At 43.6% G+C, this 19605-nt stretch overlaps 1 protein-coding gene across 3 annotated transcripts in view; it reads left to right on the forward strand.

Annotated features, from left to right (window-relative positions):
- Window positions 1–19605, forward strand: part of CTNND2 (catenin delta 2) — a 1052534-nt gene that overhangs the window by 885812 nt on the left and 147117 nt on the right. For all 3 annotated transcript variants that reach the window (XM_081517461.1, XM_081517462.1, XM_081517463.1), the window contains one exon: window positions 17852–17969. In XM_081517461.1, the coding sequence (XP_081373587.1) occupies window positions 17852–17969 (118 nt within the window). The remainder of the gene's footprint in view (window positions 1–17851; window positions 17970–19605) is intronic.

Consider the following 19605-nt stretch of genomic DNA (forward strand, 5'->3'; position numbering starts at 1 on the left):
ACAGTTGTTCCATAAGGACTAGTTAATTTTAAAAAATAAATAAAATTTTAATATTGTGTTCATCATGGATTTTTTTCCACTAATTTTGATGGAGAAAATTGCATTAAAATATTATTTAGTAAAACAATGTAAAAGTACTTAACTGAACTGTACACTAAAAAATGTCTAAGGTGATATATTTTGTTACTTACAGTTTACCAGATTTTAAGAATGTCTGTTATTTCTGATGATTAGTGAATTTTTTTGGTAACCCCCCCTAAATTTTGCATTGAATGAAGTCCTAACTCACCTCACCCTTCCAGTCATACACATAAATATTAATAGCTTGGCATAAGACTTGGCCTATAGGAAACTGAACTGATAGGAAACTTGCTTCAACTGATGGCTGCTGACCCTGTATAGTAACCATCATGCAAATGCAGTGAAAGTCTTAGGAGCTACTGGGAATGATCAAGGAAGAGGTGAGGGCTGAATATTGGGTCTCCATAGGCTCCTAAGTATTTTACAGACTTTTGGTTCAATTCAGTTCAGTTCAGTCGCTCAGTCGTGTCCAACTCTTTGCGACCCCATGGATTGCAGCACACCAGGCCTCCCTGTCCATCACCAGCTCCCAGAGTTTACTCACACTCATGTCTGTTGAGTCGGTGATGCCGTCCAACCACCTCATCCTCTTACAGACTTTACCTTGTCCAATTGTCATAAAACATGAGCCCACTTTACAGATGGACAAACTGAAGGTCAGAGAACTTAAATGTGTTGCCCAAGGCAAGGCTGATAATATCAGAGCTGAAATTTGACACCAAAGGTTTTCTACTCCCCAGACTGACTTTCAGAGCATAAAATACTTCCATTCATTACAAATGAATGCTAATAATCACAGACATTATATTATAGAAATCAGGACCTTCTAAGAGATAGGTGTGGGGAGGTATTCCTGGGCTGTCCTCCTCCTGTGATCATCCTTCTCCCTGGTTTCCCAAGAAACGCCATTGCCTCCAACTGCAGAATCTCTTGCCTGAAATTCCTTTAACGAGATACAAATGTGGCCTGATCTGTCACTGAACTCTCTATGGACCAGAGCTGGAGGAGGAGCGGTCGACTGGCTTCTGCTTTGGTGTAGGCTTCCAATTTTACGTCCTCTCTGTGGCTACAGTACATTAGCATTGCTGTCACTTAGTCCTTCTGTCTCCTTCCCACGCTAGAAAGTTATCACCCATTTGACAAGCAAAGAAATCAATCATAAGCAGCCGTGCGAATTAAGTCACAGACCAAAATCAGCCCTGGGCGGAGACATGGAACCACCGAGGGCTGCCTGCTGCTAGCCTGTGTGTCTGAGTGCAGACACAGCTGGCTGAGGGCATCTGCCTGTTTCCTCCCAACCCTGATCAGAGTTTGTGTTCACTTTGTCAGCTCGCATGGCCATCCTTCCCACAGCCACCCTTCTTGCAGGCCAGCTGCCCAGCCTCTAGCTCTTCCCCAGGGTAGCATGATGCTTCATGACCAGAGTGTGAAATGACCATAACCAGATGCCAGGGGGCAGTAAGCAAGTAATATAAGTGGGGTGAGAATTATGAAAGTGTTCAGTGAAGAAGCATAGAACAAAGGGGTTTCACCTGGGCAGGGGGCAGGGGAAGCCTCCCTGTGGAAAAGACAGGAAAGATGAGTAGGACTTGGCCAAGTGACAAAGGAAGAGTTCCCAGGCAGGTGCTGTGAACAGGAGCTGAAGTCTGACTCTGAGTACAGTGGAAGGGCTTGGAGTGGTGGACTTGTGTGCTGATGTACATCTTAGAAGAATCACTGGAGCTTCCCTGGAATGTGGGGGAATTGTAGCCCAAATCCCATCTCTGTACACCAGCACCAAATTGAATCTCAAAGGCAGAGTTTTGGGTGAAGCAGAAAAGAAGAGCTTTATTGCTCTGCCAGGCAAGAGGGGCCACAGCAGGCTAATGCCTACAAAAGTGTGCTGTGTCCTGACCAGGACTGGGAGGTGAGAAGCTTTATAGTGATGGTTCAGAGGGCATGACCAGCTCATGGACATTCTTCTGGTTGGTGCTGAAGTAATTGGGAGTCAGCATCATTAACCTTCATGGGCAGCATACAGTTAGCTTCTTTGAACTGCTAGGGTTTTAGTATCTGCAAAGCAGCTCAAAGATATTTGTATGTGCATCCCTTGAGGAGGAACCAGCACCCTGCCCCAAGGCTGCACTATTGTTTCTTGGCTGCTCCTCCTTTGTCTTTGCATCCCCAGTTCAGTTCAGTCACTCAGTCCTGTCCAATTCTTTGCATCCCCTCTCTTCCCTAATCAGAAACTGTTTGAATCTACCCTTTAGAACTCAGAGAAGGTCTTGGAGCCTGAAGGAAGCCTGTTTGCTGTAAACAAGAAAACTGGGGGACATAGAAAGGCTTTTGTGCCTAGGAGCCCTACAGGGTCCTGCTTGGTTTCAGAATGAGGACAGAAGCAGAGAGACCGATTAAGAGACAAGAGATGTCAGTGCTATGGGCCCAGCAGTGGCCATGGAGGACGATTCTGAAGATGCTTTGGTATTGGAGCTGATTGATGTGTTGACTGATTGAATAGAGATGTGTGGGTAAGGAAAGATTCAAGGGTGATCAACATCATATTTATCCAGAGAATTAAAGTGTTTGGTGCACAGCAAAATAACCTTTAAGGAAACCTCCCCCCACCCCCAGCCCCTCCAAACAGGATCCAGTTAGCACTACTTTTCTTTTTCTGCATTACTTTTTATCTGGTTTTTTTCCCCCTCGCTTTTAAGATTTCCTCCTCGTTCACCTTTTAATCACGGTAACCACAAATACACTTTGCAAAGGTTCATAGTCATCCTCATTCTTCATATTCTGTTCATCCCCAGTATAATTTAGGGGCTCCCTGGTGAGGGAAATCAGAATTGAAACCAAACACAAAAAGATAATCAACAGTGATGTAGACATGAAATGTCTTTGCCCACCCACTGTGCTGCAGACCAGAGGGAGAGCGGGGGTGTAGCTGTGGCTGGCTGGCTGTCTTGTACCTGCTGGTAACCCAAACCCCTCCACATCTCTCACACCACCAGTGGCCAGTGCTGATGGGAGGGTATCAGTCATATGCACCCTATCCTTGAGGTGTGTCCATGTAGGAGAAAAAGAGGAAACTATTACTTTAAGCCTGCAGCAGTTCTAAATTGCTTTGGCATTGGAATAAACTGTATATTTGATTTTGGGCATGTGCTATAAAAAATACTCTGTGGTGAGTATTTGTGATTAAAACTAAAGCAGTCCATTGTGTCTCTGAGGGAATTTTAGGGGATTATTGGATTATTGGAAATACTGGATTCAATCCCTGGGTCTACTGATCCAACAGGTGGTGACTTTGTATAATATAGAAAGATCCCCTACCTGTTTCCCTTTCGCACAAAAAAAATGGAGTTGAAGCTGTGTAACTCAGATGGGAACTTGAATCCACAGTCTTTTAACTGAGATCGCACCTGGTCCCAGGACTTAATGAAGCTCAGGTTCTTGATGTGTCATGACAGAAAGAATTCAGGGAGAGGCAAACTGGTAGGTAAGAAGTGGATTCATTGAGAGAGAAACATACTCCACGACAAAGTGTGGTCCATCTTAGAAGCAGGAGCAGCATCAGGGTACAGGATTGTCATTTTTTTATAGGAATGGGTAATTTCGTGGGCTAATAAGTGGGAGGGGTATTCTATCTGTTTGGGGGGGGAGGTAGTGGAGATTTCCAGGAATTGGGCCACTGCCCACTTTTTCACCTTTTATGGTTGGCCTTGGAACTGTCATGGCACCGTAGGTGTGTCAGTTAGCAAGGTGATGTTTTACAGTGAGCGTACGCTGAGGCTCAAGGTCTAGTGGAAGTCGACTCGTCTGCCATCTTGGTCCTAGTTGGTTCTAACCACTTATGTCGTGTCCTATGGCTCTGTCATTCTTTTAAATGTGGTGCCCTGCCCACCTCCCTGCTGTTTCAGAATCATTCTATCTTTTCTGTAACTCTTTTCTTTGGTAATTAGCTGATGAGAACCTTCCCACATTAGCAGATCCGAGAAGACTGATCATAAGCGTAATTGAATTAAAGTGAGTGTTTAGAAAAAACTTGTGTTTCCAAATTATATTTGCTAGATTATTTTTATGGTACATCAATGGCTTGACATTTTCCCCCATGAAGTCATTTTCTGTGTCTTGTGCCAGAATTCTGAGAACCATTATCATTTACAAAGAGCGCTGAAGGCAGAGAACGCCGGCCCTGGGCCAATGGTGGAGGGTGGCCACTGAGCTGGTTAAGGCTCCAGTTTTTAAATAAAACCTTTAACATTTGCTCAGCATCAGGAGAATGTCACTGGTATGGTAACAGGCAAAAGGTCCTCTAATTGAAGTGCTTATTTAAAGTGACGAGCAGAGACACTAAAGCCAGACTCTTCATTGCCAACCTGTGAGCTGCTTTTAACAAGGCTCCATGGCTGCTCAAAGTGTCTATGCTGTATGACCTTTCTATGCAACATTATAATTCTTTCATTTTTTTAAAGCATTACTCCCTTCACCACTAAAGCAGTTAAAGGAAATTTGCACCCAGTGGTGCCATTATTCTGTACCCATGCTGATGACAAGGCATCTGTAGTAGTAAACCAAGAAAAGTTACATGAGGTTACCTGGAGTTGCTGAGAGATGTGTTTAGCTTACCACTCCTGCAGCAAGAGGCATCTAAAAATCCTAACAATGGCATCTCATCATTCAAAACATCCAAAGTGCCTCCACTGGATGCAAAAGGTTTGTCTCAAAGTTTTGAAATAATTTAGAAGAGATATTAAAATGAACATTCATGGAAAAATATGAATTTTTTTCTGTGAATGTGCAAATGAAGTGGTTTTACCATCACTGCTGTAACAAATTACCACAAGCCTCAGATATGCAGGTTTCTACACTAATGGTGGAAAGTAAAGAACTAAAGAGCCTCTTGATGAAGGTGAAAGGGGAGAGTGAAAAAGCCAGCTTAAAACTCAACATTCAAAAACCTAAGATCATGGCATGCAGTCTCATCACTTCATGGCAAATGCTGCTAAGTCGCTTCAGTTGTGTCCGACTCTGTGCGACCCCATAGACGGCAGCCCACTAGGCAGGCTAGACAGCAGCCCACCAGGCTCCTTTGTCTCTGGGATTCTCCAGGCAAGAATATTGGAGTGGGTTGCCATTTCCTTCTCCAGTGCGTGAAAGTGAAATGTGAAAGTGAAGTCGCCCGGTCGTGTCTGACTCTTCGCAACCCCATGGGCTGCAGCCTACCAGGCTCCTCGGTCCATGGGGTTTCCCAGGCAAGAGTACTGGAGTGGGATGCCATTGCCTTCTCCATCATGGCAAATAGATGGGGGAAAAAACGGAAACAGTGACAGACTTTATTTTCTTGGACTCTAAAATCACTGCCGACAGTGACTGCAGCCATGAAATTAAAAGACGTTTGCTCCTTGGAAGGAAAGCTATGACAAACATAGATAGCATATTAAAAAGCAGAGACATTACTTTGCTGACAAAGGTCTGTACAATCACAAAGCTATGGTTTTTCCAGCAGTCATGTATGGATGTGAGAGTTGGACCATAAAGAAGGTTGAGCACCAGAGAATAGATGCTTTCAAATTGTGATGTTCGAGAAGACTCTTGAGAGTGCCTTGGACTAAAAGGAGATCAAACTAGTCAATCCTAAAGGAAATCAACTCTGAATATTCATTGGAAGGACTGATACTGAAGCTGAAGCTCCAATACTTTAGCCACCTGATGCAAAGAGCAGACTCATTGGAAAAGACCCTGATGCAGGGAAAGATTGAAGGCAGGAGAAGAAGGGGCCAAGAGAGGATGAGATGGTTGGATGGCATCACCGACTCAATGGACATGAGTTTGACCAAGCCTGGGAGTTGGTGAAGGACAGGGAAGCCTGGCGTGTTGCAGTTCATTCGGTCACAGAGTTGGACCCAGCCTAACCACTGAACAACAACAAAGGAGGGTTGGAACAACACAAACATATGATCTCAGAGTGGTCTACCTCAGCAGCCTGGGAAGCTTGGCTGGTTTTTCTCTGCTTCAAGTCTCACAAGTCCAAAATCAAGGTGTCTGCAGGTGGGTTCTAATCAGGACCCTCCGGGGAGAACCTGCTTCCTGGCTCTTTCAGGTCACTGGCCAAATTCAGTTCCTGGCAGCCGTAGGCTGAAGGCCTCACTTCCTGGCTAGCTGGAGCCTGGGAGGTGCTCTCAGCTAACAGAGGCCACCACCTGGCCTGACTGGCTGATCCCTTCCTTCATCCCGTAGAGCCAGCAGGGTCAGGTTCTCTTCTCCTCACCTTTCCTCAGCCCTCCCAGCCCCTCTTCAGCTACATCTGTCAGACTGACTCTTCTGTCTCCCTCTTCTGCTTTCAAGAGCTCTCTTGATTACACTGGGTTCAGGAGGATGAATCAGGATCATTGCCCTGTCTTAAGGTCAGCTGATTAGTAACCTTAATTCCATCTGCAAAGCCCCTTCACAGCAGTGACTGGATTAGTGTTTGAGTGTTTGGTTGAACCACCAGAGGGCAGTCATCTTGAAGAGTTTTGTTTTTGTTTTTTTTTTAAGTTTTTCTTTTTAAAAAATTCTTATTGTAGTATAGCTGAATTTTTGAGCTTCCCTGATAGCTCAGTTGGTAAAGAATCTGCCTGCAATGCTGGAGACCTGGGTTCGATCCCCGGGTTGGGAAGATCCCCGGGAGAAGGGAAAGGCTACCCACTCCAGTATCCTGGCCTGGAGAATTCCATGGACTGTATGGGGGATGGGGTCGCAAAGATTGGAGATGATTGAGCAACTTTCACTTATAGCTGATTTACAATGTTGTGTTAGTTTCAGGTGTACAGCAAAGTGATTCAGTTACACATACACACAACACCTCTCAGTTGTGTCTCTTTTCAACCCTGTGGACTGCAGCCCACCAGGCGCCTCTGCTCATGAAATTTTAAGAGTACTGGAGTGGCTTGCCATTTCCTCCTCCAGGGGATCTTCCTGACCCAAGGATCAAACCCACGTCTCCTGTGTCTCCTGCACTGGCAGATGGATTCTTTACCACTGTGCCACCTGGGAAACCCTGCCGTACATATACATATATTCATTCTTTTTCAGGTTCCTTTATCATATGGGCTTCCCTGGTGGCTCAGACAGTAAAGCGTCTGCCTGCAATGTGGGAGACCCGGGTTCGATCCCTGCATTCCGAAGATCCCCTGGAAAAGGAAATGGCAACCCACTCCAGAACTCTTGCCTGGAAAATTCCATGGACTGAGGAGCCTGGTGGGCTACAGGCCATGGGGTCGCAAAGAGCTGGACATGACTGAGAGACTTCACTTCATTTTATCATATAGGTTATCACAGAATATTGAGTTGAGTTCCCTGTGCTATACAGGAGGTCCTTGTTGGTTATCCGTCTTATATATAGTAGCGTGTGTGTGTTCATCCCAAGCTCCTGATTTATCTGGTCCCCTCAGCCCATTTCCCCGTTGGGGAAAGTTTTTTTTGTGTCTGTAAGTTTAGTTTTTGATATCTGTATGTCTGTTTCTGTTTTGTAAAGAAGTTCATTTGTGTCATTTTTTAAAATTAGGATCCACATATGAATGATATCATATGCTAATGAACAGACACCTTTAGAATTTTTCCCTCCCACAACCAAGAAGTAAAAGTCATAATGAAAATGGAAGCAGACAATTAAACTTGATTTTAAACGAGTTTTTTTGAACAGTTCTGATACTGATTTTTCCAGCACTATTCCTAATTGTGATTAAGACCAGTGCATAAAGTTGAAAGTCCACAATGGTACTCATTTTTAAAAAGACTGACTCCTGCTTTCTTTTAATAAGTGCTTCAGAAATTTCTTCCCAGAAATTGAAAGATGTTTCAATATATAAGATTAAATGCATACTCTTCTCCCTTTCAGAGAAAGCTTAAAAGGCAAGGGATCATAGTTTTGCTGAATTTTCTGTATGGTTTTTTTCCTTATGCAAATTATATAATGTATTCTTAGAGTTCTTCCTCCTTCCTGTCCCCCACCACTCCTACACTAGATATTTCCATTCTAAAACAAGAAGAAAAGAGAGTAGTCCAGAGACACCTTCTGTAGTTTTAGTTCATTTTTGGCCAAACAACCATTGGCTTTATTTGTTCATTTCGGTTAGCTTAGAACTATATAGTAATCTCGAGCCAAGTTAACTGGACTCTGGACTTTGCATCATTTATCATGTTCTTTGGCTTCCCTGGTGGCTCAGACGGCAAAGAATCTACCAGCAGTGCAGGAGACCCAGGTTTGATCCCTGGGTCAGGAAGATCCCCTGGAGAAGGAAGTGGCTACCAACTCCAGTATTCTTGCCTGGAGAATCCCATGGACAGAGAAGCCTGGTGGGCTGCAGTCCATGGGGTCGCAAAGAGTCGGACACCATTGAGCAACTAACACTTTCACTTTCACTTTGGCCCAAATACAAGACTGTCGAGTGAGTCATCAAAACTTCTAAATCCATGAAATAGCAATTAGAAAAGATGGGTACATTTTAAGAAATTAAAGGGAAAATGTATTTTTAGTTTTAATCACTTCCTTCCCATTTGGACATGAGGCTTAAGCAGTTTTGATCCAGGGACTATTTTTGTTAGCATTTTGGCCACAAATTTAAGGAGACATTTTCCAAAAAAGAAATGTAAGAAAACAAACCAAAAAACATTTTTAAAGCAGAAAGGGATGATTACCAGTAGGCATCTGCCCTAGAGCAACAAAGTAACAGGGGCTTTGCCTTCTGTATCCTGTGGCCCCTTTTTCTAAGCACTTAACCTTCTCTTGCTGGGCAAGGACAGTGAGACCTCAGCTTAGAGGAATGCTGATGGCAACAGTCTGACAGTAAATACCCAGAGCAAAACCATATTTGGGAGAGGCTGGGGAATTGCACTGAGATAGAGGGGTTAGAAGCAGAAGGAAGAGGGGAGACCCAGAGTAAGTGCACTTCTTTGCCTCTGATGATAGTGCTTTCAGTTTTTTGATTGTTGTTATTGTGACTCAATATGGTATCCATGCATGATCAAAGCAATTATGAAAACAAGGACTGCAGCTTGAGGAAAATGTACCATCTAGATGAGGGAGCTTTTAAAAAAAAACCACATGGATTCCCAACTTTAATATGTCTTTGAAGTACAATCTGTTAAAATTTCCTGTAGGTAAATAAACTGAAAGATTACCTGACTGCCTATGGGGAATTAAGAGATAAATTGGAATGCAAGTTAGAAAGGTGTTTTTCATAATAATTATTAACAATCTGGAACATAATTGCAAATCTTGAAATTCTTCAAACCCACAATCTTACATTTCAAAGGCAAGTAGCCAATTACCTACAATCCCTTATTAGTCAGCTTTGTTCTATCACTTCTTAGAAAACAGAAGACTCAGAATACACAGAATTGGATGGCCTCAGCATTACTCATTATTTATTTAGCCACGATGTTCATTTTTCTGGAAGCTGCCTGCTGTCTGAAGTGAATATTGCATTTTCTACTTCACAGTTTCCTGGCATATTAGTATATTAATGTGTTTTAAAGCTCAGGTTTTGCGATGTACCTTAAATTGAGCTGGTCAATGATTGGTTTAGCATAAAAGAAGAAGAAAACACTGTTTTCATGTTTGAAACATTGTTCCAATCATGTTTGAACTTCATTTGCATTTTGATCCATGACAGCTTCTTTTTGCTGTTGTTGCATTTGTAATCTAGGCAAAGCAGCCATTGGCCAGCTCTTGGTTTTGTTCTGTGGAAATGCTCGGTGCAGTGGTGGTGATGGTGGTACAAAGCCTTGATGGGATGCTAAGGTGCCAGGACAGAGGTGGGATGTGTGGGCTTCCAGTGCGAGATGCATCCTAATTCAGAGCCGATGCTCTAGAAAGAAGAGCCTACCACAAACGTACCCTAGTGAAATGTTTCAGGAGTTAGTAGAATACAGGGCAGGTGGGCATTGACGGCCAGGGGATTGGGCTACCCAGCACCGCTCTAAAATCAAGATGTGGTTGAGTTAGAGCCTCAGCTTCCTCCCCTAGTGCTACGAGCTAGAAAACAATTGTGAGTGTTCACCGAGCCCAAAGAACCACAGGGACAATTGGGCCCGCAATTCACCATTTTAGCCACGCAGCCTTCACCCTTTTCTTCCCTGCGATTTCCTTGTAGTTTAGCTCAACGGGAAACTTTGAGCAGACATTTCATAGAGCACTTAACTCTGTGGCGTTCATCAATTTTAATTAGAATCGAGGAGCTGAGACCCTAGGTCTTGACAGCAATAGGGTGTCTGTTAACTCGAGCGTTTCTGGTTCTGCTCTGGGCATCCTTGTAACTGTGTGTGAGGTGTGTGGCTGATTCCAGAAGGCATGTGTCTGGGTAGTCCTGGAAGGGGGCAGTGTGGAATAGTCCATGTCAGAGGGGTTCCTCCATCTCTCTTCACTGATTTCCATTCACGAGTGGGGTGGGTGTGTCAACAGGGGACAGCATGGCAGTGGGGTTTACTGCCAGTACAGGAGGTAGTTGGTCTTTAGGCCACGGAAGCATTCTGCCTCTGCAGCTCAGCAAAGCAATTTCCAAGCCATCAGTGTCCTGACTTATAAAGAAATTGCCTTTCTTGAGAGAAGACAGCAAGTTTCATACCAGGAATCCAAGCAGCAGGACTCAGCTAATCTTAAAAATAAAAAAATTAAAAAAAAAGGAAAAAGGGAAATTGATTCCTCTGGAAATTGTTCTGACTTGGCTATAATGAAGTACCCACTTTAAAAACATATGTAGACAGAGAAGTCAAAAGCTTTTCAAGTAAATTCAACCTCTGGTTATTCGTACCCAATAAAAGTTTATGGAGGTGAGGCTATTTCTGATGCGGTTCCTACCATTTGGTACTTAGGGTTAGCATTTCACATGACGTTCTGGGAATTCACTTAAAGCAATGAGGCTGCAGTAGAGACTTCACTCAAGCAGAGCTGAGAAGCTGACTCATTTCTCTCCCTACAGTCCACTCATTTCCCACGCAGTGCTGAGTACCAGCCCCAGCACTCTGTTCCCTGGAAGCTGTAAAGACTGAGGTTTGGGGGGCCGCTTCTGCCAGAAAGAGGACTGGAAGAAGTGATGGATGTCAACCAGGCCGGAGAGCAAGCTGGGCCAAGCTGATACCCACTGACCTGGTGGCACTCTTGTGTTTAATCAGCTCAGCAAGGGGGCAAAATAAATTAAAGCAGCGTACTTTTGCCTCAAAAGGTGCATCATCCTATCCCATCAGTATTTCCTGTGCAGAGGGCCTTAGTATGCTCTGAGTTACACAGACTGGTCTTGCACAGTCAAGGGTAGCACCTCACTCCAATAGGCATAATTTTTATTTTCTTATATATGGGTTATTTGGGTCTTCATCAAATCTATACAATTATTTGATCATCTGGAAATACCTTCTTAAAGTTTGCATGAGCCCACTGCAGATAAACAATTTTCTAGGGAAGGGACCATAAGGAAGGCTGAGTGCTGAAGAATTGATGTTTTTGAATTGTGGTGCTAGAGAAGACTCTTGACAGTCCCTTGGAATTCAAGGAGATCAAATCAGTCAATCCTAAAGGAAATCAACTCGGCATATTCATTGGAAGGACTGATGCTGAAGCTGAAGCTCCAATACTTTGGTCATCTGATGCAAAGAGCCAACTCATTGGAAAAGATCCTGATAAAGATTGGGAGCAGGAGGAGAAGGAGGTGACAGAGGATGAGATGGTTGGATGACATCACCGTCTTGATAGACATGAATTTGAGCAAACTCCAGGAGATAGTGGAGGACAGAGGAGTCTAGTGTGCTGCAGTCCATGAACAACAACAAAGGGAAGAGGTGTGTGTCTGTGTGTGAAAATTTTAGTGATGATGTTGAGAAGAATTCCATTTACCCTTGAGTCAAACAAGCCAAATGCTGTATGTTAGTTTCCTATTGCTGCTGTAACAAATTATTACAAGTTTAGTGACTTAGAACAACAAAATTGATTATCTTACATTTTCTTTGAGCTGAAAATCTAATGCTGATTTTACTAACTTAAAATCAAGGTGTTATCAGGGTTATGTTCCTTACTAATGGCTCTTGGGAGGGTCTTCTTCCAAGCTCCTTCAGGTCGTTGCCAGAATCAAGTTCCTTGTGGCTATTGGACTGAGGTATCTGTCTCCTTGCCAGCTGTCAGCTGGGAGCCAGCTTCCTCTCTCTTTCACCTTTGCGTATGGTCCACATACATCAGAACCAGCACCAGAGAGGGATTTGAGTCCTCCTGCTGGGATCTCTCTGACTTCCCTTCTGCTGCATCTCTCTGACTCCAGCTGAAGAATGTTCTCTGCTTTTAAGGCTCGTGTGATTCAACTGGGCCCATAGAGATCATCCAGGACAGGCTCCCTATTTTAAAGTCTATAACCCTAATTCCATCTGCAAAGTCCCTTTTTCCATGTAAGGTAATCCATTCAGACTCCAGGGATTAGGACACAGACATCTTTGGGGGCTGTTGTTTGGTCCACCCCAGTCTACCCTCTGGTCCCCAAAGATCCACATCCACCCCATGTCTTTTCATCCCAATTACAGCATCAACTTAAGGTCCTAAATCTCTTCAGCTCAAAAGTTCAAAACCAGAATCATCTAATCAGGCGTAGATGAGTAACCCATGAAGTGCATGAGTGACCCATAAAGTGTAGCTGCTGGGGAAGAGTTCCTCTCCACCTGTGAACCTATGATTCTAAAGAAATTACTTATTTGCCCCCAACATACAGTGGTGTAACAGGCACGGGGTAATAGTTATAGACATTTCACTTCCAGAAATAGAGACTTGGAAAAAAAAATGGGGTGCTGAGCCAAAGCAGCTTGGAAACCCAGCCCAGCAAATCCCAGTTGCAAGGTGTCAAAGCCAGGGACTTATTCTCTGTCATCCTTGGTTCTGCTCTCTGGGTGAGATGTCAGAAAAAGACAACACTGGAAATGCTTCTAGAAAGACGTGAGTTCACCAGACAGGTGCAGGGGAGCCCAAATGTCCAAAGTGTTTACCTGCTTGCTCCTGATGATCTACACCAAGCAGGAGGAGAGGGTCTGGTGCTACACTGCCTGGCACTCAGAGCAACCCACCTGGGCTGCCAGCAGCTCAACATGGAGAATATGCCCACCCCTCCCCCACATCAGGGAGGGACCAGCTTGAACATCAGCTCTGTGCTGTCATCTCTGTGGATTCTGCCTCTCCCCATGCCTGTCCTAGTGGGTTGGCATCAATGTGTGGCTTCATATTTCAGTTTTGCCTCCAGACTACCTGTGTTCCTTGAAGTGATCTCAGCTCTGCTCTCTGAAGCCCTCTGGCAGCCCCGTCCCTCTCTTCACGCTTGGATAGAGTCTCAGGAACCCAGCCCAGATTCTGCAGAGGCCCAGCATCTGGGCTCTGCTAATTATAAACTGGGAGATGAGACTAAGTTGCCTGGTGAGCAGCGATCCAGAGTTGTGTGGGACTGTAGGAAGGATGGTAAGGAATTTTAACAGGGCTGGAGCCCAGAGCTCAAGGGGCTGGAGGTGGGCCAGGTATGAGAAGACCTTCAATACAGGCCAGGTTATAAATGCCAAGGATCAGGTTGGGTGGAGAAAAGAAGAGAGATGAAAAGATTACAGAATCTACTTTAAGCAGAAATTTCCAAATTATGTTCAGTTCAGTTCAGTCGCTCAGTCGTGTCCGACTCTTTGTGACCCCATGGACTGCAGCATGCCAGGCCTCCCTGTCCATCACCAACTCCTGGAGCATACTCAAACTCATGTCCATTGAGTTGGTGATGCCATCCAACCATCTCATTCATCCTCTGTCGTCCCCTTCTCCTCCCTCCCTCTATCTTTCCCAGCATCAGGGTATTTTCAAATGAGTCAGCTCTTTGCATCAGGTGGCCAAAGTATTGGAGTTTCAGCTTCAACATCAGTCCTTCCAATGAATATTCAGGACTGATTTCCTTTAGGATGGACTGGTTGGATTTCCTTGCAGTCCAAGGGATTGTATCAACTGACAGTTCAATCAAGATTATAGTGATTATTTCTAAGAAATAGATATTACAGTATCATTGTGCTTCTTTTTTTTTTTACAAAATATCTACAAGGCTTTGTTTCAGTGTTAACTTTAATGCATAGAAATTTTGCTGCACAAGGTTCTAGCCAGACATGGAAATCACCTCCCTCAAAATGAGTAGAAGATGGTTTAAGTACAGCAGGAGGGGAGGAACTTTGTAGGCTGGACACTGGCTGTCTATCAGACTCTTATGCAGTCACTTATATAGGACCATAACTAGAACCAGTGACCAACACACAAGGTTATTGGAATTTTCATTTTTAAACAGCGAAATGCACAAGTACAGTAAATTCCGTGTTGGGGCAGGGGGTAAAAATCAAAGGTAATCTTCTGAAATGTTTCACTTATTCAGGAATAAAAGTGGAAACCCAACCCCAAAGGCTTGTAGGATGCTCTTAGCCATTGAAAGAGAGACATGTTCACACCTCAGTTCACTTAAAAATATTAACATATATGATGCCTCATGCTACTACAGGCACTGTGGTACCTTCCTGCCCACCCCCCAACCCTGCATCACTGGAGAGGGGGTGGGGGGAGATTTAGGTGTGTGTCCTAATCACTTCCTTGTCCTTCCTGGGACCTCATTAGTCTTTCTCATTTCTCAGTATATTACACATTTTCTTATTGTAGCCTGTTAATAACTTTTTAAAATTTTTGGCAGAGACTAGACTAAAATCAAACAGAAACTCAAAGAAAATTAGTATTGAAAAGGTATGATGTTGACAAAGTTGTTAATTCTTGATCTTTCCCATTGGCTGGCCCTGCCCATTCATTGATGACCAGTGAAAGCAGGGCTGATCATAGTGATGTTTACTTGTGAATTAGGAGGCAGCCATCCCCATTGTGAAGCTGCTCTAAGGAAAGACTCAGTATTCATGGGTAAGGAAAAGGGGTAGAGGATGTTTGAAACTAAGTTACACATGAGCTGTCTGTCTTTACAGTCCTTTCAAGTCTAACTTTCTGTCATTCTGTCTTTGGAAACGTGACCTCATCAAAGTAGGAAAAGGCAGTCATACATTGCACTCAGCACTTTTCTGACCAAAGAGGTCTGACTGGACTCTAACTGCATCAGAACTTGATGTGGTGAAAATCACTTCTGGGTCTAAAAACGCTCTCCTTCAAAGGCCATCCTTTTAATAATAATACCAGTGTGCCTGTCACCACTTCTTCTTTCTCAGAAAGATGTCTTTCTCCCTCCCGAGGATGCTGCCAGGAAAGGGTTGGCCATCCCAAGGTGGAATCTTTAACACTTTACATAAAAATGCTGCCCACATTTGCTCAGTTACGTTGTCTGAGGCACTGAGGAGTTTTGTTTATATTTCAAGATCAGCAAATGCCAAAAATTCTAATTTTCATTGAATAACCTTTCCCAGTGGTGTTACATTTAAACGCTGATAGATCCTCTTTAAACACGTCTGCAGGACTTTTTAGATATTAAAGAAAGTATGAATGTTCAGTAACATTTTGTAATTAAATATATTTTATTTTGATTTAATTCCTAAAAAATATAGTGCATATTGTACATCGAGCTCAAAGCCCCTTGCTTTTCTCTCTTTCACAGACCTGGGTTTTGTTCTAATGTCTCCACTTTTACCACCCATGGGGCCTTGAACACCCCATCTGAGCCTGCCTTTCTCATCTGTAAAACAGAATGAAATGTAACAGGAAAGGATGTTGGGGAAATGAAATGAGAATAGTTGTGTCAATTATAGCATAGGTTGGGAGATTCATTCTGTTCAGCTACTCCTGTGGGCTCTAAGGCCACAGACTCTTGGAATCTGCCACATGGCAGGCTCCAGCAAAGAACAATACCCTCCCCAACCAAACTCCCACCCCACCCTTAGAACCAGAGGTAACGCTGTTACTGAGTCTAAGTTCTCCCTGCTCACCGCAGGAAAGGCTAGTGAATCTGAGAGATGAGGTGTTGAGGCAAGGAATACAGCTTCATCTGGAAAGCCAGCTGACTGAGAAAACGGCAGACTAAGGTCTCAAAATAACCATCTTGCCAGAGTTTGGATGCCAGCTTCTTTTATAAATCAGAGATGGAGGGAGGCGAAGTTAAAAGGCCATTAATCTTGTAAATATCTCCTACAGTGGCAAGCTTCAGGCAGGGGGAATGTGTTAATTACTTTCTTCCAGCCATCTACAGGTGGACAGGATTCTAAACAAAGGCAATTTAGCTTAACAGTCAGGAAAAGCGCCCCACTCTCAGAGGCAGCCCATCATGTATGATTATAGTAATAAAATGACCAAAAAAAAAAAACCAAAACAGGGTTAAAGTCAAAGAAACAGATTTAGCACTGATGAGTCAAAATGGACTCTTCCCTGTTACAGCACTAGTTTAGTGTAGATCTTCAATGTCAGCATCACCAAATATGCAAATTATCCAACTCCACCTATGATGCCAACGTGGGGCCCAAATGTCTATGTGAACACACCCTCCAGGCAATTCTGATGCTACATAACTTGAGAACTATTGCTTTGCCTAGATCATTATCTCTTTTCATCACCCTTTCGCACAGTTCCTAAACTTTTCAGCTTCTTTGTACTTTCCGTTTACTCACCTCCTCCAGCCTCCCTCCAGTAGGCTGTGCTGTCTGTAAATCAGTTGTTGCAAACGTTTTCTGTGCTTGCATCGCTTCCATTGTGTCTGACACTTTATGACCTTATGGACTTCCAGGCTTCCCCATCCATAGACCTCTCCAGCCAAGAATACTGGAGTGAGTTGCTTGCCCTCCTTCAGGGGATCTTCCAGAACCAGGGATTGGACCCTCGTCTTTATGTCTCCTGCATTGACAGGAAGGTTCTTTACCACTAGCGCCACCTGGGAAGCCCTGCAAAAGTTTTCTTCTAGAACCAAATCCTGGCCATGGTTGGGAGAGGAAGAAGGCCTTCTCAGGTGGTGGGGTAATAAAAGCACTCAGGAGATTCACCTTTGTCCGGATCGTCTGATGTCTTTTGTGGGTCTGGAAGCTCAGTCCCCTCCCAGCTGTGCATTCCATTGAAGAGGCCCCTTCTGTTGCCTTTAGCTCAGTTTGTGCCATTGTAGGAAGGAGCTTGGGCCACTCTTACCCATAAAAGGTGCCATGGGTATTCTGATGACGAAATTCTCAGGGAAATCTCTGTGTCCGAGTAAACTTCTAGAATTTTCCTCTGGCAGGGCCAAGGTAGGTATATTTTTTGAGACAGGTGAAATTAGACCTCTAAGATATGTCAGTAAGTTGGAAACTTTGTCTTTGAAAAGTATTTCAAACTTCTCAAAGAAGAACAGCCCTTTGAATCAAAGAGCTTCTGATTCCCTCGTCATTTGTAAAAGAAGCAGACCTTGAAGACTTTTACAAAGTCTCCTTTCTTAGTGGTCACAGGACTCTCACGGATCACATATTCAGAATTCTGCATTCTCTGTTTTGATACAGATATCAGTGGCTCATCCAATTCTAGAATGCATTTGTGGAGGCCATTCCCCCCTCAGTAAAACTGCATTCTTGGTAAACCTTCTGAAAGGCAAGCAAAGTGTTTTCATTAAAACTTTGAGAGGAAGGGACTTCCCTGGTGATCCAGTGGTTAAGACTCTGGCCTGCCAATGCAGGGGGACGCAGGTTGGATTTCTGGTCACGGTGCTAAGATCCCGCATGTTTTATGGCGCAGACTAAAGAAAAACAAATGAGAAGAGGTGGGCATGGAAGAACGTCCTTTCGGTGGCCACTGTGAAGGGTGCTGATACATCCTTTTGCTTTGCAGGAATGTTAGTTCAGCCGGAGAGGAGGCCCGCAGGAGAATGCGGGAATGTGACGGGCTCACGGACGCACTGCTTTATGTGATTCAGTCTGCACTGGGGAGCAGCGAGATCGATAGCAAGGTTTGTCGTATTTACATAGATGAAGCATCTCAGAGAACAAAGATTCCCTGGGGGATCAAACAATGGCTAACAAGGATGGAGAGTTAATGCAACACTTAATACTTTCCCTCTGAAATCTGGATTGACTTCTAATCCTAGCCTAGAACTAGACACTTAATTCTTGGTTAGTAGCAAGTAAAAATTTAGATTAAATTACTCCACCTACAGGTGTTCCAGATGAGTGTATAAACTTTCACATAGCAAGTCGCCCATGAAATTCTAGCTTCATTTTCTAAAATCCACTGGCAAAAATAAAAAGAAATATTCAAGCTACCTGAGATTTAAATAATGCTATATTCTTACAAGACAGCTTTTGAACAGCTTAATACTGACCAATGCCATTTCAAGAATGCTCAATGAAGTCTAAATAAATGCTGTCAAAATGCTGCATAAAAAGCCTGTCAAAACATTGATCATCAGTGTCTATTCAGCGTTTTAGTTCACAAACCAAAATAGAATTGGGTGGATTTTTGACAGTGTATGGGCTATTTTGTTTTGTCTTCTTTTGTCTTTTGACTTACTTTGGGTTCACTTTACATAAAAAATTTATAATTTCATAATACCCTGATAGAAGCACAAACTTGACTGATGCTTTAAAGTAATGCATGTGATGAATGTGCCACCCTAGTGAGACCTTTCCCAGAGTCATTCTCTCGGTATTTCAGTCCACTTCTTTGCCATGGACTGTCCTGTGGACTGTGGGATATTGGGCAGCATTCCAAGTCTTCACCCACTCGATGCCAGTACCTTCCTCCCCCCACCCCAGTTGTGACAAACAAAACTGTCTCCCGACATTTCCAGATGCACCGTGGGGGGCCAAAAATTGGCCCTGGTTGCAAACCAAAGCCGAATCCCACAGTTTGTTTGTTTTTTAATATATAGAAGCATGTGCATTGGTTTATTGATATTACATAAGATATTACATAATCAAAATATAGTAAATCCTAGTCAATACACGTATTCTTGAAGTAAAATGGTTAATATTACACAGGACACAATTTACTAATTGAACATAGCTCTCTGTCAAATGATTTCCGGTCAACATGTTTATCATAATCAATGTCCAGAGCTTAATCAGCAAGCCATGAGAAACCATCCACCCACACAATACATGTCTCCCTTCTGGCTCCAGGCCCTTGAATCATTGAGGTTTCTGTAAATAAGCTGTGTCTGGCATATGGTTCTTACTTCAAGACCATCTCACCTAAAACTGGCATGCTTTCCTCTTAAGACATCTTGATAAACCCATGGTTTTTAATGCCAGTTCTTCACTGGAATTGCCTTTGGAGAATTTGATAAATGCATGTACCTAGACCCCTTCACAGTCCCCCTGAATCCGGATGTCTAGGTCTTATCTCTGATTTCTGTTCCTCTGGAAGTTCATCAGGTGATTCCATATGCATCTTGGATTGAAAAATCCACCTTAGTAGATACAGCTTTAAAATAGACTCTAGTCGGGGACCCAGCACACTGTAATTTAGTTGTTTTAGCTGTAAGGTCAGATAAAGGACAAGTAAGAGTGAGTTTATCCATTTAGTTACTCTTTGGCATGGGGTGATTTAGCATGGCACTTCTCAACCTTGCCTGCACATCGGAG

This window comes from Giraffa tippelskirchi, chromosome 8 (genome assembly GCF_054371585.1).
Source record: "Giraffa tippelskirchi isolate mGirTip1 chromosome 8, T2T-mGirTip1v1.2.pri, whole genome shotgun sequence".
Lineage (NCBI taxonomy): Eukaryota > Metazoa > Chordata > Mammalia > Artiodactyla > Giraffidae > Giraffa > Giraffa tippelskirchi.